The sequence below is a fragment of the Pseudoliparis swirei genome, chromosome 23 (assembly GCF_029220125.1).
Source record: "Pseudoliparis swirei isolate HS2019 ecotype Mariana Trench chromosome 23, NWPU_hadal_v1, whole genome shotgun sequence".
Taxonomy (NCBI): domain Eukaryota; kingdom Metazoa; phylum Chordata; class Actinopteri; order Perciformes; family Liparidae; genus Pseudoliparis; species Pseudoliparis swirei.
The window spans coordinates 13,404,008-13,431,991 of record NC_079410.1 but is presented as its reverse complement, the minus strand read 5'-3'; the positions used below and the strand labels follow the sequence as shown (position 1 = coordinate 13,431,991).

The 27,984-nt window shown below is 44.0% G+C and overlaps 2 protein-coding genes across 3 annotated transcripts in view; one reads left to right on the top strand and one right to left on the bottom strand.

Annotated features, from left to right (window-relative positions):
• Nucleotides 1-20,772, top strand: part of adgrl1a (adhesion G protein-coupled receptor L1a) — a 90,850-nt gene extending 70,078 nt beyond the window's left edge. The window contains 18 exon segments of the mRNA XM_056407378.1: nucleotides 473-658; nucleotides 848-886; nucleotides 2,547-2,727; nucleotides 2,874-2,996; nucleotides 4,136-4,344; nucleotides 4,441-4,614; nucleotides 5,193-5,402; nucleotides 5,654-5,874; nucleotides 6,178-6,244; nucleotides 6,409-6,500; nucleotides 6,616-6,784; nucleotides 6,995-7,150; nucleotides 8,158-8,254; nucleotides 10,997-11,119; nucleotides 14,251-14,268; nucleotides 14,412-14,612; nucleotides 14,615-14,686; nucleotides 14,762-20,772. Coding sequence (XP_056263353.1) covers nucleotides 473-658; nucleotides 848-886; nucleotides 2,547-2,727; nucleotides 2,874-2,996; nucleotides 4,136-4,344; nucleotides 4,441-4,614; nucleotides 5,193-5,402; nucleotides 5,654-5,874; nucleotides 6,178-6,244; nucleotides 6,409-6,500; nucleotides 6,616-6,784; nucleotides 6,995-7,150; nucleotides 8,158-8,254; nucleotides 10,997-11,119; nucleotides 14,251-14,268; nucleotides 14,412-14,612; nucleotides 14,615-14,686; nucleotides 14,762-15,405 — 2,982 coding nt within the window. The 3' untranslated portion in view covers nucleotides 15,406-20,772.
• A 2,032-nt stretch (nucleotides 20,773-22,804) lies between these two features.
• On the bottom strand, nucleotides 22,805-27,328 carry LOC130188672 (uncharacterized). 2 transcript variants are annotated; one of them, XM_056407093.1, is made up of 14 exons: nucleotides 27,180-27,328; nucleotides 26,914-27,005; nucleotides 26,588-26,716; nucleotides 26,427-26,472; nucleotides 26,271-26,321; nucleotides 26,077-26,173; nucleotides 25,883-25,972; nucleotides 25,688-25,813; nucleotides 25,506-25,574; nucleotides 25,301-25,354; nucleotides 25,131-25,184; nucleotides 24,425-24,514; nucleotides 24,090-24,189; nucleotides 22,805-23,989 (listed from the first exon to the last, which is right to left on the bottom strand). In XM_056407093.1, exons 1-14 carry the CDS (start codon nucleotides 27,238-27,240, stop codon nucleotides 23,954-23,956), a joined length of 1,095 nt encoding a protein of 364 aa, XP_056263068.1. In that variant the 5' UTR covers nucleotides 27,241-27,328; the 3' UTR covers nucleotides 22,805-23,953. The 2 variants fall into 2 exon arrangements, with proteins under 2 accessions (XP_056263068.1, XP_056263067.1); XM_056407092.1 differs by having other exon boundaries at nucleotides 26,899-27,005; nucleotides 27,180-27,323.
• Between the last annotated feature and the right edge of the window lie 656 nt (nucleotides 27,329-27,984).

Here is a 27,984-nt window from a genome sequence, read left to right as displayed (position 1 = left end):
GACTCACTGATATTCAAAGTAGTAATATGATTCATTCCAATTTGGGCAGTAATCAGATTTCAGTTCATATAAATGTGAATTTATAACCCAGATTATTGAGCCATGCCTACCCTCTCAAAGATTTTTTATAAGTTACTCTGTGTGCCTGGAAGGTAACCCAGCATCACGGTGAAAAGTAACACAGTTGAAAGAATCCATTATAGGATCCTTTTAGGCGAAAATCAATTGCAATTGCAAAGTGGTTGCTAGGGGTGTGATTTTGCAAGTGAAACGGCACAAGGGAGCAGAAAAAGTTCACGATGTGTTCTACAAGGTCCATCATTGTTTACAATGATGCAAGAGAGGATGCTAATCGTCTCCATGTACACCTTTAACAGTCACTGTGAATAGGAACTCAATGAATAAAACCAGACCAGCTGTGTCATCGTACCGTCATGTCATCACGTTTGCGTTTGCTTGTGGTCGCGTGCAGATAAAGAGCGGTGAGAACGCAGCCAACATAGCCGGAGAGCTGGTGAACCACACGCGGGGTCGCATCCAGGCCGGAGATGTCAGCTCGTCCGTGCGATTGATCGAGCAACTGCTGGACATATTGGACGCCCAGCTTCAGGCCCTGAGGCCCGCAAACAAGGAGTCAGCTGCACGAAACTACAACAAGGTAGCGCAACGTGTAAACCCACGCATAAGCACACACGCGCCTGTATTTAATTCAAGCATTAGAAAAGGGTGCTGAGGTTAATGCAAATGTACCCCCCCTAGTGCACATGCAAGGACAAGTGAGTTTTTAATTTAGGGATTTTTTTTTTTTCGCTGCTTAATTCCATCCTTTGTTTTTTCTCCCTTTCAGCTCCAGAAGCGAGAGCGGACCTGTCGGGCCTACATCCAGGTAGCTTTTCTCTTTTATCTGCCTGCTTTACATGCCTGTGGAGGAGGACTGCTCTGCGACTTAGAATAACTGAAGGAAGATAAATCCTTGAGTAGAACGGGATTGAAGATGAGATTCCTTTGGCTCAGTGCTCGGTATTTTGATTTATATTGCCTTTGGAATCATCACTTATAGAATTTCTGGTTTGTTTTTTTCTGTGTTTTTCCCAAAGAGCAGTGAGAGTAAGTTTCGGTATAACTCCTGGCAGACGTTGTTGCAGTATATCCCAGAGCAGTGAAAGCTGGTTTGTAGTTTTTGCATATGCTCACGGTGTGCATATGTTTGAAATATGGGGTCAGCTCATATGGAGGTCATCTGTCTTTGACATAATCTTATCTGTGTTGGACTATTTCAGCCTACGTGTATAATATTGGCCCTTTTCATGTGCATTGCACCAAAAGATACACCATCTGTTGCTCTGGGAAAATGTAATTTGAGTATAGGTACTATATGAAAGGCAACAGTTTGTGTTACTACACCCTTCTGTTCTTTTACAATATGTGTGCAATATCTCTGGTTGTGAGAAAGCTGTAATCTAATATCATGAAAAGGCCATGTGTATGCCTCTCCGTAATGATGAAATGCGGCGCTCTGCAGCACACAGTCTTTCGTGTATCTTGACCCGTCGACAGCAGACTGTAATAAGATACCACACCTACCCATCTCTGTTGGCGCACGATGAATTTAGGAGCTGCTGTGTAGTGTGTAACCGACCAGTGTTTTTTGTCACTCGCTGCAAGTTAGCTCCGTAGCGTTCAGATGATGAACCAAAAACACCCTCCGTCTTTTTCTTTTCTAGCCGACGGAGCGCATTCTGATGCCGAATTCATTTTGTTAACAGCAATGCTCTTTATTCCACGGAGCACTCAATCCTTCATTTTGAGAGGCCTGAGCAAGAGAATTACATGATTCATCAAGCAGGCTACTCCAATAAATTGGATAGCTGATACAACCATCAAAATTGCCATTAAATGAATTGTAAGTGTGAAATAGAAAAGTAATATGTCTGACATAGCACAGTAATAGATGTAGTGCAGGGGAGGAGGGAGTTTCTAGGAATTTGTAGTGGAATTGTAGGGATTTTGTCCTTTAAATTAATATGATTTCACTTCACAATATGACACAAAAAACTGAGTGATTGATTACCAAGGGCATGTGATAAACTCATCAAGAACCAACTGATAATAACTAGCTGAAAACCGAGAACAGACGGTCTCTGGAGTGACTCATAATAAGCTACCACTGTAGTAATGTGTAATTCTGCATAGTATCATGTTTTTCTTCCCTCATGTGCAGTAAAATATCATAATAAACAGTGATGAGTGGATATTTACCTTGCAATTACAAAATCCTAGTGGACTGAGAAATAGCTACTAAAGATTAAGTGGTAAAGAGTGATTATATTTTGAATGACATAAGGAGGAGAAAGAGAAAAAACATCAGTATTCAGAGCATTTAAATGTATTTAAATATTCACATCATATCTGGAGGTACGTGTAAACGATTTGTTCATTAATGTGGGATCTTGATTTGTTTGTTGCTCGTTCCTTGTCGATGACTCTGGGTTTCATAAAGTGTTCTCGGTGTTGGTAAAGAGTGCTTTGCGTTCTGCGTGTTCCAGGCGGTGGTGCAGACAGTGGACAACTTGCTGCGCCCTGAGGCCCTGGAGTCGTGGCAGGACATGAACAGCACCGAGCAGGCCCACACGGCCACCATGCTGCTGGACGTGCTGGAGAAGGGAGCGTTCCTGCTGGCCAACAACATGTATGGGAATCGGTTTTCTGACCGAGCGCCCAGCATTGGTAAGGAAGCAGCGTTGATGGTGGTGTTGATGATATGGATGGATGAACCTATAATAAACCTCCAGGCTGTGGATCTCACTGTATCTTTGCATATTTGACTGTGGAAGTCTTCATTTAACTTCTGCGTGCTGTGTTTCCTCCATCAGATCTCGAGGTGCACGTCCTGAACACAGAGATGGACCTGCAGGACTTGTCCTTCCCTCAGAATTATGCCAGCGACAGCACCATCCAGCTTTCAGCTTCCACTATCAAACAGTACAGTCGCAACGGTCAGCACCCCACCCCGTCCTCACCCGACCCCGTCCTGACCCGACCCCGTCCTCACCCGACCCCGTCCTCACCCCAACCTGTCCTCACCCCACCCATCCTGACCCCACCCTGTCTTCTCACCCCGTCCTCACCTCACCCCGTCCTCACCCCAACCTGTCCTCACTCCATCCCCGTCCTCACCCCGTCCTCACCCCGTCCTCACCCCAACCTGTCCTCACCCGACTCTGTCTCCTTACCCCACCCCGTCCTCACCTGACCCCGTCATCACCCCACGGCCTGACTATACTAGAACTATACTGTCCTGTGCAGCCCACTTTTATGTTTCCATTTCATGCCAGCTTAAAACAATCTGCATGCAGTTGACTAAATTATTGGTTCATAATAATAGGCTAATCAGATTAAGAAAATTGCTGAGACAATTTCTTTTCTTGATGGTTTCTTAACAGCAGTCTTAATAGAATAGCTGGGGAGGCGTGTAGATTACAATCGGCCCCAGTCTGACAGAGCAATCTCAGCACTCCCTCTCTTCTCTCTTCCCCATTCCATCCCCTCGCTCCGTCTCCTCGCCATCTTATCCCCCTCTCTCATCTCTCTTGTTTCTAACCCCCACCACTGTCATCCCTCTCTCCATCTCTCCCCTCCTCCCTCCGTGGCCTCTCATCCCATACCTCTTTCTGTTTTCTGTCTCCGCTCGGCTCTGCAGTGGGAACGAGATTAGAATGATTGAAACAAACGCACATGAAATATTCATATGGAATAATAAGAGATATGTGAATGCTTGAGGGATGAATGTTCCATTGCCCTCCACATTAAATCTCGCTCTCTTCCCCCAGTCAAAATGAAACGGTCCTTACCATCATTCTAACCTTCACTAACTCTCTCTCTCTGTCTCCCTCTCGCTCACCCTGTCACTCCCCACTCTCTATCTCTGTCACTCTCACTGCTATTACCATATTATGCCCCCATTTCTGTATTTGGTCTTTTTGTTTTACTTCCCCCTCCTCCTTCCTACTCCTCCTCCCTCCTCTCTTTTGTTCTGTCTGCATCTTCCTTTTTAAATTTGCCTTTTTTTTGCTGGCTTTTCCTTTCACTCTCTTTCTCTTCACCTTTATGTGTTTCTCTCCTCCTCCATGTGCAGGACAAGTCAAGGTGGTGTTCATTCTTTATAAAAACCTGGGATCCTTCCTGTCCACTGAGAACGCCACTTTGAAGATGGAAGTTGACGGGCCGAGCCACGACAAGAAGCGCCTGGCGGTCAACTCGCATGTAATCGCTGCCTCCATCAACAAAGAGTCCAGCAGGGTGTTTCTCATCGAGCCGGTGGTCTTCACTCTCAAACACCTACAGGTGGCTTCATGCAGCCAATATCCTACTTTCATTCACACAGACAGCAATTAAAAAATGTTTCCATCATCACATGCTTTGTTTTTCTGTCTCTGCCAGATGGATAACTACAACACTCCCAACTGCTCCTTCTGGAACTACTCTGAGCGCTCCATGACGGGCCAGTGGTCGTCGCAGGGCTGCAAGCTGCTGGACACCAACAACACACACACCACCTGCTCCTGCAGCCACCTCACCAACTTCGCCGTGCTCATGGCCCACCGCGAGCCCGATGTGAGTAAACAAGGGCGTGGCAGGCACACGGTTAACATTGAGGCGGAGTAATTTATGCAGACGTTCATTCGTGCGAGCATTAGCGTTCGCCGGCTCTCAGTCACACACCCTCACACACATGCACATTAATGTACCCTCTCAAGGCTGACAAGCTCTTTGTTTTGAATTTTTCGATTTTCCTTCTTTCACTCCGACATTCAGGGAGGCACATGCTTAAAAATTCATGTCCCGCTACTTCTCGCAGACATTCACATGAATTTAAATGTCATGTATTTCAGGATGTCTTGTCTCTTGTCTCTACACTTTAGCTCCTTGCATATATTTACAAATATTAAATAAAGCAATTTTGCTCTTTCTCTCCCCTCCCCCTGTTCTGTCCATCTATCCCTCTATTGTTTCCTCCTTCCACTATTCTCCCACCTATCTCTATCCATCTCCCATTCCCCGGTCCTCCTATATTTTTCCTGCTCTATTTATCTGATCCTGCTGTGTATCTATGTCTCCCTGCCCTCTGTCTTTACCCTATCCCCCTCCACTCTCTCAACCCCCGTCTTTATGCGACGCTGCCCGGACCTCAGTACCAGGAGCGAATGCATGAACTGATCCTCTTTGTGATCACCTGGGTGGGGATTGTCATCTCCCTAGTGTGTCTAGCCATCTGCATCTCCACATTCTGCTTCCTGCGGGGTCTACAGACCGACCGCAACACCATCCACAAGAACCTTTGCATCAATCTCTTCATCGCCGAGCTGCTCTTCCTCATCGGCATCGACAAGACGGAATACCATGTGAGTTTGAGCCAAGTGTCAAAGATGTTGGGGTCTCACTCGTGAAAAAAGTGTTGCTTGTTTTCTCGAAAACGACATACGTCTCTTTAAAAAAACATATTCTTCTATAAAACTCAACATCATCAGGTCAGGTTTTCATTTTTCAAAACTACGTCCGTGATCTCAAGCATTTCTCCTCTTTAATTCTAATATTTTCAATCCTTCTCCACTTCTTCTCTTCTCTCTAATCTCTCCCTTCCTGCTGTCTTCAGATTGCCTGTCCCATCTTTGCAGGCCTTCTGCATTTCTTCTTCTTGGCTGCCTTCTCCTGGATGTGTCTGGAGGGTGTGCAACTCTATCTCATGCTGGTGGAGGTCTTTGAGAGCGAGTACTCCCGCAAAAAGTACTACTATCTGTGCGGCTACTGCTTTCCCGCACTGGTGGTGGGCATCTCCGCGGCCATAGACTACAGGAGCTATGGGACCAAGAAAGCGTACGTGTGAAGACAGGTGTTTTGCACCTGCAGATTGAGAAGTTGGATTATGCTATTCCCCCAGCTGGAAATGTAATATGCAGTGCTGTGTGAACGGCTCTTGCACCTCCCAGCGGACTGGCTTTTCTGAACACACTTCGCCAAAGCCTGATGATTAGCCTTTGTAAAATAATCCGCTGAGACAGGGAAACAGTGTGTGCAATCCTGCCTGTGTGTGTCTGAGTGAGTGTGAGTGTGTGGTGTGTGGGTGTGTTGGTGAGCTTAGTTGTGTGTAACTCTCTCTCCTCCTTTGTGCCACTCCAGATGCTGGCTGCGAGTGGATAACTACTTCATCTGGAGCTTCATTGGACCCGTTTCATTTGTTATTACGGTATTAGCTTTACTCTCACACAGTATTATTCCCCACGCTGTCATGATATCACCCAGTCATACCAAAAGTATTTCACCATGCTTGCTTTCATGAGGTTATTAATGGTGCAAAGACTGTAAAGTTTACGACACATTTATTTGATTCTTCCTATCTTCCATCCGTAGCTCAACCTCATTTTCCTCATGATCACTTTACACAAGATGATCCGCAACTCTTCAGCACTCAAACCTGACTCCAGCCGCCTGGATAACATCAAGTGAGTTCTAATTATTTAATCATTTGTGACAAATAACACAGCCAGATGAATTCCTCATTGATTCAGTAACTCTGTGTAGCAAGTCATTATTTATCAATATTTCCATGTCCATCAGATCGTGGGCTCTGGGGGCCATTGCTCTACTGTTCCTGTTGGGAATGACGTGGGCTTTTGGCCTCCTCTTTATCAATGAGAACACGGTCATCATGGCCTACCTCTTCACCACCTTCAACGCCTTCCAGGGCATGTTCATCTTCATCTTCCACTGTGCCCTTCAGAAGAAGGTAACGACGAAAGACTAGTCTATATAAATATAAATAAAAAGTATAAATATATATTCAGCGTACATGTTCAGAGTGATTGTATTTTGCTGTTGCTGTGTGTTAAAAGCCTCTGCTGCTCCACATTGGGTCCCTGCTTTTGATACTAAGTGTTTGTGTTTACGAGCGGCTTTAAAACCTCCCCGCTGTGCCGGTGGTGTTGTTTCTTTACAGGTCCATAAGGAGTACAGTAAGTGTCTGCGTCACTCCTACTGCTGCAGCCGCACCTCCACCACCAGCTCCCACGGCTCCCTGAAGAACTCGGGCTTACGTGCCAACAACCGCTACTACAGCGGTAGCCAAGCTCGCCACGCAGCCGCCCACCGACAGGTGCGTGCAAGACCAACCCACACCGAGAACGATGGCGCATACTAAGCAGTGCACACAGAGCACTGTCAGGTTTTTAAATGTTATTGTTCTTTGAACACATTTAAAATAAATCTGCCTGAGCGGCAAGATTATTTCTGTGGAAATCAGCCCCCCAGACTCTCTTGATACCATCTGATGGGTTTTTTATAACAATGTCAAATAGGGTGGTAAAAGAAAGATTAAAGCTTTGTAAACAATGGACATTTCCTCGCCCTGCTGCTATATTTTAAAAGGTCTGCTATGTAAGATACGAAATGAGTGCACCTGATCGACACAAATGACTCACGATTACTTTTGTGAAGCACACAAATTTACTTACTTGCTTCATTGACTTTTCAGCACAGTCACATTTTTTTCATTTGCTAAACGACAAAAAGACTTAAAAGTGAAACACCAGTGTCACAATAAATATTTTTCTCAGTGACAGAGCAGAATTAAATAAATATGATGGTGATGTGACCAGTTTTTCACTTTTAAGTTTCCATCCATTACTGGCAGGCCTGTGCTTCACGCAGAACATGACTGATTATTAAAGATGTCCTTTGAAGCCCATGTACTATATATAGACACAGGCACCATACGAGACATCCGGAAATACTGTGCACGCTGGCACAGACACATACTGTACACACACATTGACAGTAAGTCCTCACAATCAACAAACAAGCTTCCCCACACTGTAACAAGACGCTTCCAAAGAACAACTGGATCAACTACTGCAATCATGTCTTACACATCTCAGTGTATTAGCCCCCCTCATGATAACATGACATGGCTGTGTGCCTCTTTACCCAACGCCTCGATCTCTTTGTCTGCCGTGTTTTCCTATTGTTCTTTTGCGGATTAGAGCGAGCCCCACAGTTTTGATTACAGCAGCCCCACTGAGTTCCAAAGTCTACCTGGCGCGTTTCTATATTTAACTTGTTGTCTGTTTGCTGCCACTCACTGAGCTCTGCTCCTTCTTCCAGAGTCGGATCCGCAGGATGTGGAACGACACGGTTCGAAAGCAGACGGAATCGTCTTTCATGGCGGGAGATATCAATAGCACCCCGACACTCAACCGCGGTGAGGCCTCCCTCTATCACTGCTCTGCTTCCCCTCTGTTAAGTTGTACGCGCTTAAATGCACACAAAACCTAGAGAGTCCAGCACACTCGTATAGACGTATTGACCAAAAACACATGAAGTATGAGTGGACCAGCCCAGGCCAAGCACTGGGATTCAGTGTTAAATGTGCACATGTGACAGTATATAGGACGATGAAATATGTGGTCCCATGCCGGGTGTATTAGGGTCAACTAATGATTCAGATCGCCGTGCAGCCAGAAGGGCAGCCAGCAAAGAGCAGTTAGCAGCAGGAAGGGTTTGAATTGAATCACACATGATTGGAGGCTGGCTGGTGGGTTTGTGGCACTTATACAGGATGGAGCTCAAACACTGCTCTGTAAAGATGTGTGTGGGTGGGTCATAATATATTCCTGTTGTTGTAATTCTCTTAATATTTTTCTGGGGTATTTAAAGTCATTAATACTCATTTATCCTAAGGAAAGAGGGAGTGTCTCCACCTGGCTACATCATAGATCACATCCACAACAGGCTATCACTGTTTTTCAACCCAGAGCTGGTCTGCAGCCAGTTGCAATGAAATAGTGCATCATTAAAGAAGAGTCATTCATCTTAGCTTCTTCATTTGTTTTGTGATTTCCAGTTTGTGTTGATATTGTTGCTCTCTAGAGCTTCGTATCACAGTTTATACTCTCAAATGTATGAGATATTGATTCTGGCACCCAACAATACAACAAGATGACATATTCGATGTTTAACTTCAGCCCACTCTTTGAGGTGATTTGTGTTTTCCTCCAGTCTTTTCAGTGATGTAGTTGTGACGTTGGCAGTAAAAGGGTATATAGAATTGCATGTGTTGTGATTCATCATAATAGAAAAACATTGTTATAGCTGCGAGTTAACCGGAGATTGCCACCCCTAGTTTGAACTCGTTTTTATAGTGTCATGGGATCAATTGCATCCATTTTCTTCTTTTCCTGAATGCAGTGACGCGTGCCCTCCCCTCTGAACTCCCCACAGCACATGAATAGCACACTAGCAATTATTTAAGAAGTGACAAATGTGTATGCAGTCACTGATTGTCTCAGCCTCAGCAACTGGTGGCGTCACCGCTGCAGTCATCACTGATCAGTAACACGGAGACCGTCCAGGTTGGCTCAGGTTCCGGATCGTGGAGGTGGGGGTGTTGATGATGGCAACAGAGGCAGTTGCTAAATCAGCCTTCACTCTCTATGCTAATTTCATCCATTTTGTTTTTAATGAACTGATTAGCGTGTGAATGAACAGGGGGTAATTATTCTAATCGAGCAGAGTGACAGTAGCAAGGCAGGGGGTGAGGGAGAGGGTGACCAAGTGAGCTGCACGGATGAGGGGGTGTACGTATCTATCTATGTATGTGTGTGTGTGTGTGTGTGTGTGGTCGGGCGGGTCAGTTTCCGGGGCTATTCGTCACGACAGAGCAATCACCAGGGCTGTTGAGACACACAATGTGGATCCTTCCATGTTTTGCTGTCAAACACAAAACAACTGTGCGGTGAAGCCTTTATTTTTTCTGCTTCTGAGAAAAGTTTGTCAGTTGGCAGTAAGTTAAAGACGGAATGGAGGGAGGGAGAAGAGAAGCGAGAGACAGAGAGAGGCGCCATCATGGAGGAGGAATTAAAGAGGCCAAATCTGGAGACGAGACGCTGCGTCGGTATTACTGGCATCTAGGATCTCTTTGATTCCTCCACTTCACTTCTTTATCAACGACAAATGAGAATAGTAATGTGTCCAGAACACGGCATGAAGAACACACACACACACAGAGCCTCCCATGGATCCCCGTGCCCTACTTTCTCTTCCCACTTAAAACTAGTTCCTTTAATTTTCTACAGGATATTCCTGTGAGGTACGCACACAGAGCCAATCCCAACTAATTTGGTGTTGTTTGTAAAAATTCTGGCACGAGGAACTGAGGCAATGTGGTTTAGTCAAGACGCAGCCAAACGAGCCAGAGAAGAGAGGGAGAGGGCATGCCAGAAAGATGGACAGCGGAAGTGTAAGAGGGGAAATGACAAATAAATAGCTGTGTGAGTGCACATTATATTTTATTTTTGAATTCCCTGCTCCCTTGCTGTGTGATGAACGGTATGGCGTGAGACCTGAAGGTTGCACTTTGCCTGGGACGACTCTCCGTCATGCTGTCCTATTCTTAATTTCATGGCATTTCTGTTGGAGTTGCCTCAGGCTGGAGCCATACATGGGCATTATACAGCATTCCGTGTGCCATTTCCTTGAATTATATTTGTCTTGTAGTGGCATTCACATTGCACTGGGAAATTAACTGTGTTTCAATGGCTGCACTGCTAGACTGCATAATGGCATGCATTACTGTTCTACCCCATCTGACTTCATTGTCAGGAGCCAAAAGGGAAACAAATAATGGCAATGCTGCAAACGGCACCTTTCCCCTGCAATTGTATTTTTACTCAAAGGTTACAATCAGCGGTCATAAACATTGAGGAGAACAAAGTGAAATGCATTACTCCATAAAGCACAGGCATAACAAAAAATGACCCCATCTGAATAAACAGTAAATATTTTTTATGATTCCAGATGTTATTACCGAGTCTGGAAACGTGAAGTTCAGAGCGTTACACCTATTGTGTGTTGCGTTTCTGCTTGTGATTGCTTTGCTTACATTTGAGAGAAAGATAAGAGCCTATTCATGACTGTTTATTTCTTAAATGTTTGTGTCTTGCAGCGACCATGGGCAACCACCTTTTGACGAACCCGGTGTTACAGACTCGCACTGGCACCTCTCCCTACAACACTCTGCTGGCTGAGAGCTTCACACCACCCTCCCCTGGTGTCTTCAACTCTACCGGTTAGCTCCGAAACACTCCAGTGTGTGTGTGCGCCCTTGTCAGTATGTGTGTGTGTGTGTGTGTATGCAGTAGGCAGTCGCTGTCCTTCTGACCGTTTGACATGTTAGACATAAATGCATCACCGTGTGTGTGTGTGTGTGCGGAGGAATCTTTGCAGTGAACAAATCCGTGTGGCATATCATCAGCCTACAATACACATAGATACATGAAATATACTTCACAATTAATATTAGTGAGCCAGACAAACAACAAAGAGAGAGGAGCAAACGGCTCATTCACTCCTACAGAATGCACAACAGCACACCCACACACACAATGAGCATCTGGCGCCGGCACACCAGGATAAAGAACAAAAGAGAGACATTTTGGTGGAGCACATCATCAGAAACAGCTTATTCACCAACTACCAAATGTGGAAAAGTTTAACATACATGCGAAAACCCACCAGGGAAAAGAAAAAAAGATATCAATATTCGTGTTGGCGCACCGGTAGAAAAGCCATGAATCGCTTGCTCAATAGAAAACCCACACGCACGTCTGATGGCGGTGCACCAGTATAAATAAAGATGTAGATATCCTAACATCAGACGACATACACAAGGCTAATATAAGGATTACCAAAATAAAGAAATAATGTAGGGCTGTAACGAATGTCTTTTCTTTTTTTTTATCCTCTACTGGAGCTGTCGAATTGGGCTTTTAAGGTGATGTCATCGCAAAATATGACAACCATTAAAACAAAGGGCAAAATATTTTTTGTTTGAAATTGCTGGTGCTGTTAGACGCTGTTACACATCACAGATGTGGCGATATTAATGACCAGCTTCAAACGCGTTGTGGCCTCGGGTCTCCTGCAGATCAGTGTCTGTCAATTAAGTAAGCAGCTGTACCGGCGCATTACCGGGACTGTTTGTGAACAGTATTATCCCACAAAATCAAACTTTAATCTAATCAGATTGAAGGATTTTGCACGTATGGACAGGCTCTTCAATGTGTTGTCATCAAGTTTAGCAGACATGTCTGCTTTCAACTAAGCCACGCATATCGAGCTCTTTCAGCTGGACAAACATGTCTTGCATTTGTACAGTGATGCTGTCAAGAACATTATATATATATATATATATTGTTTCCCACTCATCGCTTTATAGGATTTGTGGCAGCGTTCTCCTTATTCATCTTTTGTTTTCTCTGACAACAGACGCAACCGTCAACAGTATTTCCTAGATTGCAGAGCTTTTGCTCTCCCCGTGTCCTCCGAAGCTTCACACTTGCTTGGCAAGGTAACCTTTGCATTGTGCGTGCTGCAGCACCATGGTATGGGCCTGCGTTGCTCATCCAGGGCCGTGTCAACGCGACTTTTGCTGAGGGTTGTCATGGTGATCTGAGAGCCGACATGGGCCGTGGCTTTGTCCTGCAACAGGAGAGCTGTTCGAGTCCCAGTAGTCCCGTGTTATCTCCACGCTGTCGCTGCTGGAGGAGAAGAGCAGGCATGGTAAACAAAAAGCCACTCACCAGTCCTTCTCTCCGTTCTCTGTTTGAAAAGTTTCAATTTCTAAAGGCCAGGTGTTGGTTTACCGTTCGGGGTCGCAGCTCTTTTTATCTTCAAAAGATAATGTCGACCTGTTGATGAGTGGCGACAACACATGTGGGTATCTTCATAGACGTTGGCCTACGACACCTTGAACTTCCTGTTTGTAGAAAGGTATTTCGAGGAGCAAGGGACAAAAGTAGAACACGAGCTTGACTGGAGTTTTTGTAATCCTGAGACGAATAATGAAGCATTTTGAATGAAATAAATAATATAACTCAGAAACAAATGACGTATCATGAATATAAATAAATGATCAATAAATACTACAACCCATCATGTAATCTCAGCATTTCGTTTTAGCTTCTGATATATAGCTTTTAGCTTCTTTTGTGTGTGTGTGTGTGTGTGTGTGTGTGTGTGTGTGTGTGTGTGTACACATGAGTGTGTGCGTGTGCAATAGTCTGTTGTTCTTTCAGACTTTGTAGCTGTCAGACAGATTCCCGAAGCTGAGCAGAACTGAGCCAAACAGCGCTTACAGCCTAAACAGCCATCTGGTCAGATCTCGAATCTTCATGAGAACAGCCACAAATTGATTAAGAAGTTTAGCTACAGCTGTGACTGCCAAATATCTTGAGGACAGTTTTTCTGTTCCCAGGCAGAAAAAGTAGTTTAAATCATGACGGGCTGCAGAAAAGGACCAGGCAGCTCTGTGTCCTGGGACAGTAGGTGTGTATGTGTGTATGTGTGTGTGTACGTATGTGTGTGTGTGTGTGTTTTTGAGCTGAATGTTCTGGTAATTTCTTCACTCCAGCTCTAATATTTACTTGGTAAGGGTGAACTGTGTCTGCGTGTGGCTGGGTGCTGGCTGAGGGTGCACCCGCAGTATCAGGCCGCGTGTCTGAGGACTGAAATGTAAGGAGGCGTTTCTGTTAAATATTTTAAAACCTCTCTGCACAATACGTCAAGCCTGATGGCCACGGGCTTGGCAGCCAAGACATTTTTAGAAGAGAGTGAGAGAGGAAATAGGGAGAGCACTTCATTAGAATGTCTAATTACCCAAACCGCCACTGAAGAACGTTGATTACATTTATACTACACATCCAAAAAAAAGAAGTAAAATACTTTTGAAGTGATCGGAATTTGAGAGATAAAGCACAACATCTGTGGTGTGTTAGAGGTCGTAAAATAAACATAACTGCTCCTGTACAATGTTTTTGTGTGAATTATGTATTTCTCCAAGCATCACCACAAATATCCAGAGTATTTATTATATTATTGTATTATTTTCTTTGGCTGAGATGTAAATGTTGGAGGAATTCGGTGTCAAACAAACAGATCCAAGTTTGCAAAAATCAGAGTTAATATGACTGTGCATGGGTTTCTGCGTGTTAAGAGATGGAGCGTGTGATATCGAGTGTGACAGAGATAGAGAGAAAGGAAAAGGGGTCAATGGACAGGGATATTTTTTATTCCGTTAATGGTTCCCTTTTGAAATGTCTTAATAATGAATTTATCAACTTAATGTTACACCCTTAAAGAACACTTTCTGACTAGTGTCTTTCATTGTATTCACTTCACATGACTTTCTGGGACACATAGGAACCTTCCGTGATCCAAGTAAGTTTAATTCACCCCAGTTCACGTAATTTTACTATCTAATATGTATTCCTCTGTTCTTACCAACACTTTTATCTAACTGTATGATAATAATGACAAAACCCTCTGTCTCCTGTCTCTCTTCTATTTGTGTTTGGGTCCAGAGAGCACGTTATCAAAGGCCCGCGACCCCTGTGGGATGGAAACCCTGCCCTTGAATGGTAACTTCAATAACAGCTACTCCCTGCGCACTGGCCCAGGGGGTGTAGGCGGGGGCAGCTGTGACTTCCTTGGTGGTGGGGGCGGGGACAGTCCCCCTCCCCTCAATCCCCGTGGCTCAGAGGCACCGGGAGGCGGCGGCATCCGACAAACCTCTCTGATGCCGCTGCCTTCGAAAAAATGATCATCTCTGAGCTTGTGCACAACAACCTAAGAGGAGGTGGAGGTGGAGGAGGAGGAGGAGGAGGAGGAGGAGGAGGAGGAGGAGGAGGAGGAGGAGGAGGAGGAGGAGGAGGAGTTGGAGGAGGAGTTGGAGGAGGAGGAGTTGGAGGTGATGTAGGGGACAGGGTGTGTGGCAGCCTGGCCAGGGGACGTCCTCACGGTGGAGTCGGTCGGGGGACAACAGCTGCCGGGCCAGAGCTGTCTATGAGCACGGATGAAGACGAGGACTTCATGAGAGAGGGGCGGCAGCGCACCCCGCAGGATGTGGAGCTGCTTTATAAAGCTCTGGAGGAGCCCCTGCTGTTGCAGCGAGCCCAGACGGTCCTCTACCAGAGCGACCCAGAGGAGTCAGAGAGCTACACGGCCGACCTCACCGAGAGCCTCGGCCGCAGCGGCCAGAGCGGCCAGAGTGCCAGTGGGCAGGCGGGCAACCGAGCGCCAGACTCCCCCGCCCGCGACTCCCTGTACACCAGCATCACCAACCTGCGAGAATCACCTTACCCCGACAGCAGCCCCGAGCCCCTGGAGGTGGTCCCCCGTTCAGCCCAGCCCCCTGAGGAGCTATACTACAGCTCCGGGAGGCCCGCCCTGGGCTCCCGTGGGGCCCCCATGCAGACCTTCTACCAGGCTTCACCCCGGAGTGGGGAGGGACACCAGGCCCAGGAGCCTGCCCACAATGAGGGAGACGGACAGATGCAGCTGGTCACCAGCCTGTGACTGGAGCCTGGAGGAGGAAGTTGGAGACTAATGTGATGGCCAAAGCCGCCTCCCAGCCCACCTCGTTCTCGTGTCTCTCCACGTTCTGCTTGTTTGGTTGCCTTTCTTTCTCTTGACTTTTATTTAGCTAACAGATGAGCAGAGGGACCTTCAGGAGGGTCAGCCTTTATCTTGAACCCTCCCTCGTCTTAAGGAGATGAGTGGTGGGTGTCTCTCCAACCCCAGTTATCCCCAGTTCCTTTGGTACCCTAAGGCCAAGTCCAGCACTCTGAATGTACCGATCCACCCCCTTTACCTTCAGATAGTTAAAAACTTAGAAGCTTCGTTTTTTGTGTGTAATTTCTCTTCAGACCTGCTTCCTGAGATGGGAATATCATGTTATATTTACTCTTATTTCCCTTTTACGTCCATAGTTCTTTTTTTAATCATCATTTGATCGGAGTAGTTAGCTGTGGAGACGGGGAAAATAGTACACTATTATAACCTACAAAAATGTCTCACCGAAAGCTCCTCATTGTTGCCAAAAATATCTTTTATTGAGCCAGAACAAAAACTAGAGCATTGTCAAGGCAAACACACACACACACACAAACACACACACACACAGACACACACAAACACACACATCCAGAAGTGCTCATTACTGAACATCAAAAGTGAAAACAGTACTCCATCTAAGTAAAAGGGAACAAGAGCCTTTGTTCCAAGCAGGCAGTGGGAGCAGATTCAGAGTAGGTGCCTTCATTTTCTCTTGCTGTGAATCAACGACAATGGACAGAAGTGGAGTAGAGGCGGAGACGGAGACTGAAGAGCCGCTGCACTCGCCCTCTAGAGCAGCAGAACCTGCATCCATAAGGCTGGCCAATCATCTCCACTGTTCTCTCTGGTTGTTTGCTTCAGGCATTTGAAAAGTTAAATGACTGCCTTGCTTTTGTTTTGAAGAGAGTATTCAATTTGTTGACTTTTGGGTCTGCATCCTCTGGGGGCTGCAAGAGTGGATGGTGTCGCCCCCCTCCCTCCCCCTGTACTTTGCTGTTAGAGCCTAGCCAGTTGAAATGGACTTGTTTCCTGTGTGTGGTTGTGACAAGCAAGACTGTGAACACCGCCAACTCACTGGTCGACCAACTGGTATAGCCGTGTACATAGGAACCACACATGAATCTACTTTATTCCTACGATGTAAATAAAGACACCAGATGATCAAAAGCAACACAAAGTAACAAATAATATGAAAAATGACTTCTTGTACTGCAACAAACCAACGAAAGAAAAAAATAAAATGTTTTGGAGTTTGTGAACTGAATGATGAACTCTCTCTCTCTCTCTCTCTCTCTCTCTCTCTCCCCTGTTGCTTGATCTCTCGCTCTCCCGATCTCTCGCTCTTGTGTGCCACTCAGTGAAAAATGGAGAAAGGCAGAGAGAGAGACAGACAGATTAAAATGTGTAGTAGATTGTATTTATACAAATGATATAACGGAACGAAAAAAAATATTCCGGCACAATTTTTATGTAATATAATCCGTTACATGTTGTTAATGTTTGACCTTTGCCATTCCCGGGGTGGAATTGCAGGAGGCAGCGGGGGTTGTGAGGCAAGCAAGATAAATGTCGTCAAAATGTCATTGTGTGCCTCACAGGCACGATAAAGCATTGTGTGAGCGACAGAGTCCACAAAGGGATTTGGTTTATTCTTGTATTATTTGGAAGATATAACCAGATTACATACTTTTAACAACATGGGTTTTAGCATGTATAATAATGATTGCTATCAGAGAATATTGCATTTTGCTGTTTCTTAAGGATAGATGCAGCATTTATCCACAGCCTAATGTGACAATTCCTCAATTTCCCATGCGTGTGTGTGTAAGTATGAATGTGTCTGAATGGCTGCTTGTGTGTGTTACGTGTCCAATGTGTGCGAGCTGTGCACACCAGACTTTTGTATGTGCGCACACTTTTTAAGTTTTTGTTGTGTGTGTGTGTGACATGACTTGAATGCTCATCAGACAAAAGGGGGATGCATCTCAGAGACCTGCCAGACTTCTCCGCCTCCAATGGAAGTTACTCTTCCCGTGGCGTTTATGTACAAGGAGGACAGGATGAATCAGACAGCCTCGGGATGACATATGATAACCATATACCATGAAAATGACAAGCGGGGTTGACTGATCGGGAGGAACATGTTTCCAATAGGCCACCTTATGCAAGCGATACATTTGAGAAATTAGCTGTCAAGAGAGAGACGCTCAGGAGGCTCCTTTCACCCAGCTGAAATCTGCCTGACCTTTAAAAAAATACTGAGTTTGCCTTCTTCTACGCTGTATTTGTTATGGTTTATTTATCAGTTTTTAAAATATATTTTTTCGAATACTAATTCACATTGATTTGTTCATGGGTTGTTTCATTTGATTTCTTCTGTCTCCCTCCTCAAGCTGCGCTAAGTGAAAGAGTGTGATGTGCGGACAGAACGGGAGCAGAACATAGATGCTTCCAGTGCAGTGTGACATTTTGTTAGAGCCTGGCTGTCCCACTTCTAAGAGAACCCAAAGGACAGCGTTTAGCTGTGGCTCGTGGGGCTGAAAGAGAGAGGGGGTTAAGACAGATAAAGGAGAGGGATTACAAGGATTCTCCACCATGTATTCTTGTTATTCAAATCACTTGGGCTATTGTACGGGGCACGGAGCGCGATGAGGCTCAGAGAGACGGGGGGGGGGGGGGGGGCAATACTCCTGTGAGGGTACATGACTTGGATGTGCAGCTGAACCTGGGAGCTGTCCGTGTTTACAAATGAAAAGACAATATGCACATGTGTTCCGCTCTGCCGCGGCGCCGGACAGTGTGAAGCGTGGCTCTCGTGGCTCGGTGGTGGCACTCGCTGGTCAACTGAGGACAACTGAATGTATTTTAACAAGCAGAACGGAAGATGAAACAATTCACTCCAGGGCTAGAAGTGTTATTGGGATCCTCAAGACGGCCATCATCATCTTTATAACCATCATTCTCATCAGCATCATCATTAACTCCATCCCTCCCTCATTGTGTTTGACATAATGTGCCGATGCTGATCTCTACTGCTCAGCCGGGACTCGCCACGAGGTGAGGAGCACTGTTGAGACAGGCTGCCCCTTGAGAGGAGGAATGTGCGTCACCTTGGGCCTGCTTCCCTTTTTCTTTTCTTTTCCAGCACCTCTTTCCTCTGTTTCTTCTCCTCCCCCTCCCCCGCATATCATGCACATTTTAATATCAATCTCAATGGACTCCATTAGTGCAGCACTTCTTTGAGAGTGTTAATTTGTTTTGTCAAAAGCTTTGTTTATCCCAGATTAATCCCTCAATAAAAAGAGGAGTGCTGTACTGTGGTAAATGATAGTGATTATAGGAGGTCTGCAGCGCATGCTGTTGGATGGAGGCTGACACAACGGGAGTTTCTGCACCATTCATAGCCCTCCAAACCTGTGATTAGAATAATCGCACAGTGGGTACTAATTTACTGCAGTGAACTCGCCCTCGCTCTTTTTTCTACTTTCTTTTTCCGTCTCAGCTGGACAAAACTCCTCGCATCGATATCGGTAGCGAGCCTGTCGTGCACATGCTCCAGTGGTTCGGTGGGAAGTTGTTTAAAGGGTGGGACGCCCAACCTTTGACACTGTGCTGTCTCACCCCTGCAGTTTAGTGTCAGTGGAGAGTGAGCGGTGGCATTGTTCAGTCTGTCATTAGACAGCGGAGGTCCCAGCAGGCTTTTTACGTTGACTCACAGTTGACCCCTGCACACACAGATCTTTTTATTTATCTATTTATTTTTACCAATGATTTGTGTGGCCCATATTACACCAGGAGGGTTCTAAGGAGGTGGGTGTGTGAGTTTAACTGCAGCAGAGGAGGTCATTATGTCTGCGAATACCAGACCGAGAGGAGACAACATCAGCATCGCCTCAGGCCGTTCTAGAGAGAGAAGATGGCGGGTGAAGGCGGGTTTGCCGGGAGGATCTGGAGATAAGGAGATTGATGTGCTGCTTTGTTTCAGAGGGTTTCTGTTGGTGGTTTGCAGTCCAGAGGTCATCACTTTATTGTCTGAATTGATCGAGTTGGCATGTCAGATCTCAAGTTTGTTCATTGAATACATCTGTCTGTGGAGGGAGAGCGATGGCGTGATTGTTGTTTGGTTAATGGATGCTTCCTTAAAGAAATGTGAAAATGAATCCACTGCCGCATCAGCCTGAGTAGAGCAAGATTTTTAGAAACAAATGCGGATTTTACTATACAGATTTTTAAAAGGCAAATGTTAACAATGATAAAGTAGTACTATTTTGTTATCGGTCTGTTGTTACGTGTCCAGATGACTCTTATAGACACTTATAGAGTTGTTTTAAGAATATCTAGGGGTATGGCATAACCCCAGTGATGAGGATTGTGCTGTTTCTCTTTCGTGTTGAGTATGTGTCCGTGGTGCTGTGCCAGCAAATTCAGGCCATCTTTGATGCACAGGGTGGGACCAACATCAGAGGGGCTTTGTGTAGGATGGGCTTCTCTTAAACCTGCGAGGCGCACTCTACATAGAGACCCCAAGGTCCAAAACCAAAACAAACATATCTTTTAGTATCATATAGTATCCTCAGTCAGGATAGGTAGTTTTATACACTGACTTGGAGAAAGACATGCATCTGCTGCTTTCTCGTTAACATATATACACATACAGCAGGATGAATCTGTAGGCATGTTTTTACTTTTCTATTTCTTCCTTTTCCTCCGCCGAGTGCACCGTCTCTGAGAGCGTGGAGGAGCAGAACTGTGCCTGCATGTGCCTGTCCTTGGCTGTAATGATCTCCATCCCATGATCGTCCGTGGCGACAGGCCAGAAAATGCTGCCTGAGACGACCTGTGTCCATCATCAGAGGTAGAATAGCTGGCTGTAGCAGGTGTGAGTGGGGTGTTCTGAGTCTCAGCTAAGGGCTGTATTAATTAGCTCAGCACAGTAGAACCTGGACAGTATTGTACATCCCTGAAATAGTGGTTTTACATAACGGGCCGTAGGCATTGGTAGAAACGATGAGTGCTATTATTGTGTCATGTCGGGTTCTACATCTACCACCATTTACAGAGCTTTCTGTGACTTTTCTATAAAATACATAATTGATCATGTACCACTGAGACATTTGTAAACTGAGGTTAATATAACACCTTGATTCTGCTTCTATTTTTCTTTAAAGAATAATGTTAATCGGTTCTTTTTGTTTCATTTTCTCACGATTGTTGCTTCGACAGCTGTCTGGGCCAAAGGGGATGATTTTTGTGTGTGAGTGTTTGCGTCATCGCAGGTCATAACGACCTTGTATCAGCACATATTAATAAAAAACTACTGAAAATATACACTGTTTATGCGTCAGGGTTTCTTTGGGAACATCTCAAACAGCTCATTTGTTGTGTGTGGTTTTACGCCGATGTGCAGCACAATTGATGCCCGAGTGATCAAAGCACACAGACATGATTTAAAAATGAATCTTTCGCGGTGCCACATGGATATGCACTTCAATATACCTACCTCATGATTCAGACTGGAAATGAAAAGACATCTTTTAGCACTAATACAGTGGCTATGTTTTATTCATGTGCTGCGCTGCAGGATACGTCAGCATTGTGCTGCTCGTCGCTGTGGGAGGCAGGGGACTGAAGGCAAGCAACCGAGTCTCTTCCTGTGTCAGCTCCCCTTTGAACAACACACTGTTTGCTTATGCAGATTTGACCCGGTGGTTTAGATGATGAGTAAGCCAAATACTGGTATGTGGCAAAAGAATACGACACAAAGAGATCAAAGAGGTGCAGAGAAAAAGCAAGAAGTCCGTTTAGGGAGACAAACCCCAACAACACTTTGAGTGTTCAGACAGGGACTAGTAATAGATCCGTGCACCGGGAAGGTCGGGGGGACGGGTCCCATACTAATCTGGAGAAAGCTAAAGTTTTGTTTCACCCTGACTTAGTACCATCGTGACCAACTGCCTTCAACCTTCTCACACGTATGTACAAGCAGACCTGTGGGCATATACTCGCTCAGCTGGATTCCTCTTTACAAAGCATCAGTCAAGGTTAATTAATCATACAGCGTGGTGTGATCCCCAATGTAATCTTTTAATAACTGCCGTGCGAGTACAGCTTAGGCCTACTGAGTGACTTCTGAATGCAGCCCTGTTTGCTTGCAGCTGTCCGCTAAGCCACAGAAGCACACAACTGTAGGCGACCTTTAGTACACTCCAGAGGAATCATAAACATTGTGATCACCGAGAGATCAGTTAGGGATCAGACAACTAAGTGTCTGTGTTATTGCAGCCCATCTAGCTTCCCTGAAGCCTTCTTATGCCCGAAGTGGTGTGATCAGTGTTCAGCTCCCACTGAGTTGGGTTTCCTTGACTGCTCATGATTCCGTTCACAGCCGAGTGTGTTTGATAACTAATTAGCCAATCTCTAATTATTATGTGTATCGGAGCATACAGGATTCCTCCATAATTACAGCCTCCATGCTTTTTTTCTCCACCCATGTCACAGTGTACATGTATGGCGACGCGTGATGCTCATCTGCCCTGCAGCCCCTGCCTCACTCACGTCCCCTCAGTGAGACTCCCTGAGAGGGGAGGCTCTGAGGCTTTGACCATTCAATCACCCTCTTTCCACTGGTACAGTAACGCTTTCACACACAGACGCACCAAACACGAGCGACAACCACCTTGATTCACTCTCCTCTGGGTACTCAGTGCACCAGAGAGGTAAAAAGGGGGCTTTTTCAAGGTCATTGCTCATTTGGGAATACTTAAAATAGAACAAGACATTGAGTATCAACAACTCAGCAGATCCCAAGAGATAGAGAGATGGGAGTATTAAATTCAGCCCGAACCCGTGTTTGTGGGTAAATGTAATTAAACTATACATCAAGCCACAGGAGTAACACATCTCTAAAGTATATAGGTTTCTAACACTTTAACTACCAAGTGATGTTTAATGTAATTATACCATTCCTTTATTGGTTTATTAACAAATCAAAGCCCTATACTAGAAGATTCAGACATCAAATGAAACTAAATCAACTTACAACAAATTACAACCATGAGGAGGCCTTCATTTAATGAAAAAAAGCCTTTTAGCCCCACCCATAGTGTTTGACATATCAATACAGTATCTAAAATATATGGCTTATAGGTGAAAGTAAAATGATCAGGAATAAATACGCATATAATTGCATTAGCGTCATTCAACAAAAGTAATGAGAGGTGTAATTAAGTTGTTTTGTCGTTCAGTGGTGCAGGACTCATGAGTATTTACTGCCCCCTTGTGGTAAAAGGTTGATACTTCTGCTGGGTTGCCCTCAATTGTTAGATTAGAAACCAGGGTAAAAAATGACCAGGCAATGAAGTCCAAGATTTAAACAATTTATTTGAAAAATATAATTGATCGTACTGTATTTAATAATACCATCATTTCAATACAAATTGATCAACTTAAAAAGCTAAAGTAATGCAGCTAAAAAACTTAACCAAGAAAAGAAAAATACAGAATCACAATAATTCAATTCCATTCAGTTTATTTGTATAGCCCAATTTCACAAATTTGTCTCAGAGGGCTTTACAATCTGTACACATAGACATCCCTGTCCCAATACCTCACATCGGATCAGGAAAAACTCCCAAATAACCCTTCACGGGGAAAAAAGGGAAGAAACCTTCAGGAGAGCAACAGAGGAGGATCCCTCTCCAGGATGGACAGGTGCAATATATGTCATGTGTACAGAAGGACAGATTTAGAGTTAAAATACATGAAAATACAATAAGATCTCCAAATTCACAAATACAGAGTATTACAAAAAAGGAAAAGAAGGTGTTGTGATTCAGGTGATATGATTAAACATGTAAGTAATGACTGGCTTACTTAACTGATTGTATACATATGAAATTACAACACATTTCAAAGAAAATTCTCAAAGAAATTAAAGATATATAAAAGATGCATTTATGGTATGCATTATCTCGTTAAGAGCATACATTATATTTAGTTATAATATAAATATACATATATATATACTGTATATAAAATCTGATAGAAATAAAAACGATATATATACTGTATGTTTAGTTCATAAATATGTATTATACCATACATTATACCTGTTATACAAATATATTAATATACAGCTCTGTATGTGGTTCTTTAGCTGGCATGGTCCACCCATCCTTTGGTCAAGTCATGTACTTTATATTCTCAGTAGAACTGTTGTTTTTTGCTGTTGTTGTTGTTGCTATTAATGTATATTTAAAAATAATTACCCAAATGAATATGCTATCTAATCCGTCTGATTGACTGATCACATGCCAATGAATACACTGAATAGCAAGCTCATCATGTGATGAAATTATTATTTAGATGCAAGTTGATCCCAAAGGAGCTGCCAGTAAATTCACCACATAGCCTGACTGTGAGTATACTTAAGTTATTATTATTATTCTAAATATAATGTATTTATTCTTTATGTATCTATTTTATAAATAATTATTCATGTAAACTGCAGTTATTCATGTTCATCCGTTGACTCCACGTCAGTGTCCTGTGCAGCAAACAGAACAATTTCCAAATCAGATAAATAATAAAAAACAGCATTTCCAGAGAAAATGTATTATGAAGCATAGAGAAAGCCTCCCACTTACGGGTTCAGTCGAGCGCCTGCTGACCCGGTCCGGGTCAACGCCGCGCTTGTGCACCAAAGCTGCGGGTTTCCCTGTCATGTCAAGACCTCGGTTGGCAGCTCTGGAGACAGAAACAACAAGGAATGGAGACATGAGCCTCTGCAGAAAAACAGCAAAGCGTGGTTATTGCCCACTCTCCATGCAGACGTCAGGCAAGTTCTGAAGTCAGATTTGGTGTGGAGGTAGGGGAGCAGTTCCTAAAGCTACTCCTGACAGCTGTCCAAACATCAGGCACAATGAAACAAGGTATGAAGGACTGGAGAATTGGAAAGTGACAGTGGAAGGGGAGGTCTCACCTCTGATTCGACAGCAGCGGTTGGTCTTCATGCCCATGATCTTCAGGACCACGAACACCAGCAGTCCATCCACTGAGCATCTCCCCGGTCCTGGAGAGGAATTCCCAGCTGTTACCACTTCACAGATGTGCATAGAACAACATCTGGAGCTCGTTTATTCAGTACCTATGTGCATTTGTGTACCTTGGACAATTGGATTTCACATCAATGATGGCTAATCCAATTATCCAAGGTACAAAATAAAAATAAATTAAAAGAAAATTTGATCAAAGATTTGGCATCAATCTATAGAGCCCTGCGATGTAGTCTGCTGACCTACCCAGGATGCACTCTGCCTGCATTCGGCCAATGTCAGCTGGAGTCGATCCCAGCTGACATTGGCCGAAGCTCCAGGATGCTCTCTTCTTTTTTTACACTTTTATTCAAAGATTCAGGAAATAATAGTTTATCCTATTTCCTACATTTTATTTGATTATTCTTCATGTTGCAGACATCCGAAACAGAAGTTACCATAATGTGTTAGTTGTGGTAAAATGCTGATACAATTATGAACACATACTTTATACTGAAGAAGCGATTTACCGCTCAGGACAAAGTCCCACCTCAAACACACTTAAAACATCACAAATGTGATACAAAAAGGTAAAACAATTATAATAAATCTCTAACTCTATATGATATTATAATTAGCAGAATACAGACTTACTCAAGAATTGCTTTTCTGTTGTTGTCATTCACTCCTCCTGGATCATCCCTCAAGCTACGGGGCACACAAACACAATAGTTGTTAAATAAGTGTGTTAATTAACCAATAATACAACATTATTAACTCTAAAACATACTGCCAATAATTAACACACTCTATCCAGCACTTACCTGTTCATGGCTCGATGATTCGAGGCCCCGTTGCCATCTGACATCACGAGTCCACTGCAAAACAAATACTGGATAAGAAAGGCTCTGAATCTCCTCTGAGAAATCTCATGAACGATACCGGTCCAGTTAAAGAGACACTTCACCTGAATCCTCAAAGGAAGTGGAGCTACAGGCACAAGCAAAAGAGAACAGCTTTCATTCTCACCTTTCAGTCGCCTGGATTCCCTGTGTGGTGGAGTCCAGACGAAAGGACTGAGGAGCCGTGGCATCGATACTGTGGAGACAAAGGGAGCTTTGAGCAGATTACAGTCCAGACTTCTAATTATTGTATGAAACACTTTTGATAGTGATGGTTTTGATAAATAATTTTTAACGTGGCAGCATAACCTGTGAGAATGCACACTTTCAAGTGTGTTTCCATGCTCGATAGCACTTCCACCACTTCCACCACTTCCACCACTTCCATCACTTCCACCACTTCCACGTGGATCAGTGGCAGATATTTCACTGAGCCTACAATGAAAAAGAAAGGATGAGGATGTCTCCAACTCGCCTAAAGGTAGCTCCTGAACGTTCACTCACCTGATATCACCGTTGTTTTGTGTCTGTGAAATGTTGTTTATAAGACAAGAACGTAGGTATTGTAGATCCCAGGGGACTCCCGAGGACTTACTAACATAGGAAACACAACAAATATTTATGAATCCGACACTGTGTAGGTAAATGAAAATATGACATTAATAGTCGATTCCAATTGCAAATGGAATTTAACTCACTTTTTACAGCAACAAAGCCAAACCATAACAACCACAATTAAAACACTGGCCCCAACGAAAGGCCCGCCGAGAACCCAAAGGGTGATTGTTAAAGCATCTGGAGGACAGACCAAATGAAAACAAGTTATCATCAACAAAAACATTGGGAGGCCCTTGAATAAGAACAATGTCGCTCAGAATAAACTTCCACTCACTGATGTCGTTCTCTTTTGTTGGTGGCTGAACGGGATCTGGGTTGGGCATCCCTGTTCGGAGCATAAAATAGTGATATATGTCGTATGTACGTATCAATGATCAGCAATATAAGATTCAAAGGTGAATCAGTCATTTACAACATCTCATCGCCTCACCAGTAACTTTATAATCCAAACAGGTTTCTTTTACAGTGTCGTTTTTCTGAAAAGCAAAATCAAAGTCTGTATTGTGAGAGTGCAGAGTTTGTATTTCACAGGTGCTATATGCCTTTTATGGATTAAATTCATAGAAGTACATGTTATAGGGGGAGACTCACGACAGGAACAAAGCATTTTATTTTCAGGTCTCGACAGTTTCTTGTCACGACTGAATCGTTGCCAATGATTATCTTTTTATCCGATAACTTTGTCTTCGGAATGCCAGGCCCAGCGAGGGCAACCAGGGTCTGTTGGGGAGAGAAGCTGTGATTAACAAGGAGTTATTGGCAACTTCATCAAACCTTCCCTTTCTCTTGATCCCTTCCCCTTTATGTCTTTTACTTTCATCAAACACACATATTATCGCACCATAAAACCTTCGAAAAACAAATGATGAACAACTACAGAGGGTGAAAGTAAATGGAAATACCCCATTATCGTACACCTCAATCACGCTGCCTTGAGGACACTCATGGGGGAACGTGAATCCCCCATCAGTTTTAATGTCGCTGCAGGAGATGTTTTTCAGAGAGCATTCTGTGAGACAAAACATATGTACAGGAAATCATAAACACACTTGTAGCTCCCTATAAACATCTTGAGATAGCAATGAGACAACATGACCGAAACAAGGCTAAAGGAAGTAAAGAATGTCCTGAAAAACAGAAATAAACTGAGATAAAGACATATTCGCCATGCTCCATGTCTTACCTGATGATGTGCTGATACAGAAAACAAAACTCATGAAGGTTAGACCAGTATAAATGTTCATTTTGTCGAAGGAATGGAGAGAGCCGCCAAAATGTAGAACGATTTCTCAATGAGGAAGTAATGCACTCGAAGCAGTAGGTGTGTCATTCAAGAACTAGTTTCACCCACATTCACTAAGTTGCATCATTCAGTTAAATTCAAGATATACATTTGCGACAGTGTTCGGATTTTATAAATTAATTACTTAACCCTATGGGATCTGGGGTCATTTTCTCGATTTTACACAATTTCTTAAAGTTACCTTTTAAAGGAACTTGCAAATGACACATACCCATGTGTTTTACAAAATAAAAAAATCTCAGCTCTCTTCTTAAATCAAACCTCTACTCGTGTGAACAAACTGCCTTGGTGTTTGAAATTGGTTCACCGAAGGTCTTTGGTTCACAAAAGCAGTGATACATATGAATAAAATAGTAGATACTTGTAAATAAATGTCTAAAACCAATTTTTTTACTAGCATTTTTTGAGTAGAAATGTGGTCCGTCACAACATTCACCAAAATGACAAAAATGGGACTGAGACATGACACGCGTCGCAAGACCCGGGAGGGTTAAGTTTCTAACCTGTAGGTTTTGTTGATTGAACTGATATTATATATATATATATATATAGTATATTATAAATGTGGCAACATTGAGGATTTGTAATTTTGCAACCCAACACAAGGGGAGGCCATTGTCCTTCAGGTCAGAGACACAGTATGAACAGACTGCTCAGAGGAGTCAGTAGAGGAGCGTATCCTGCA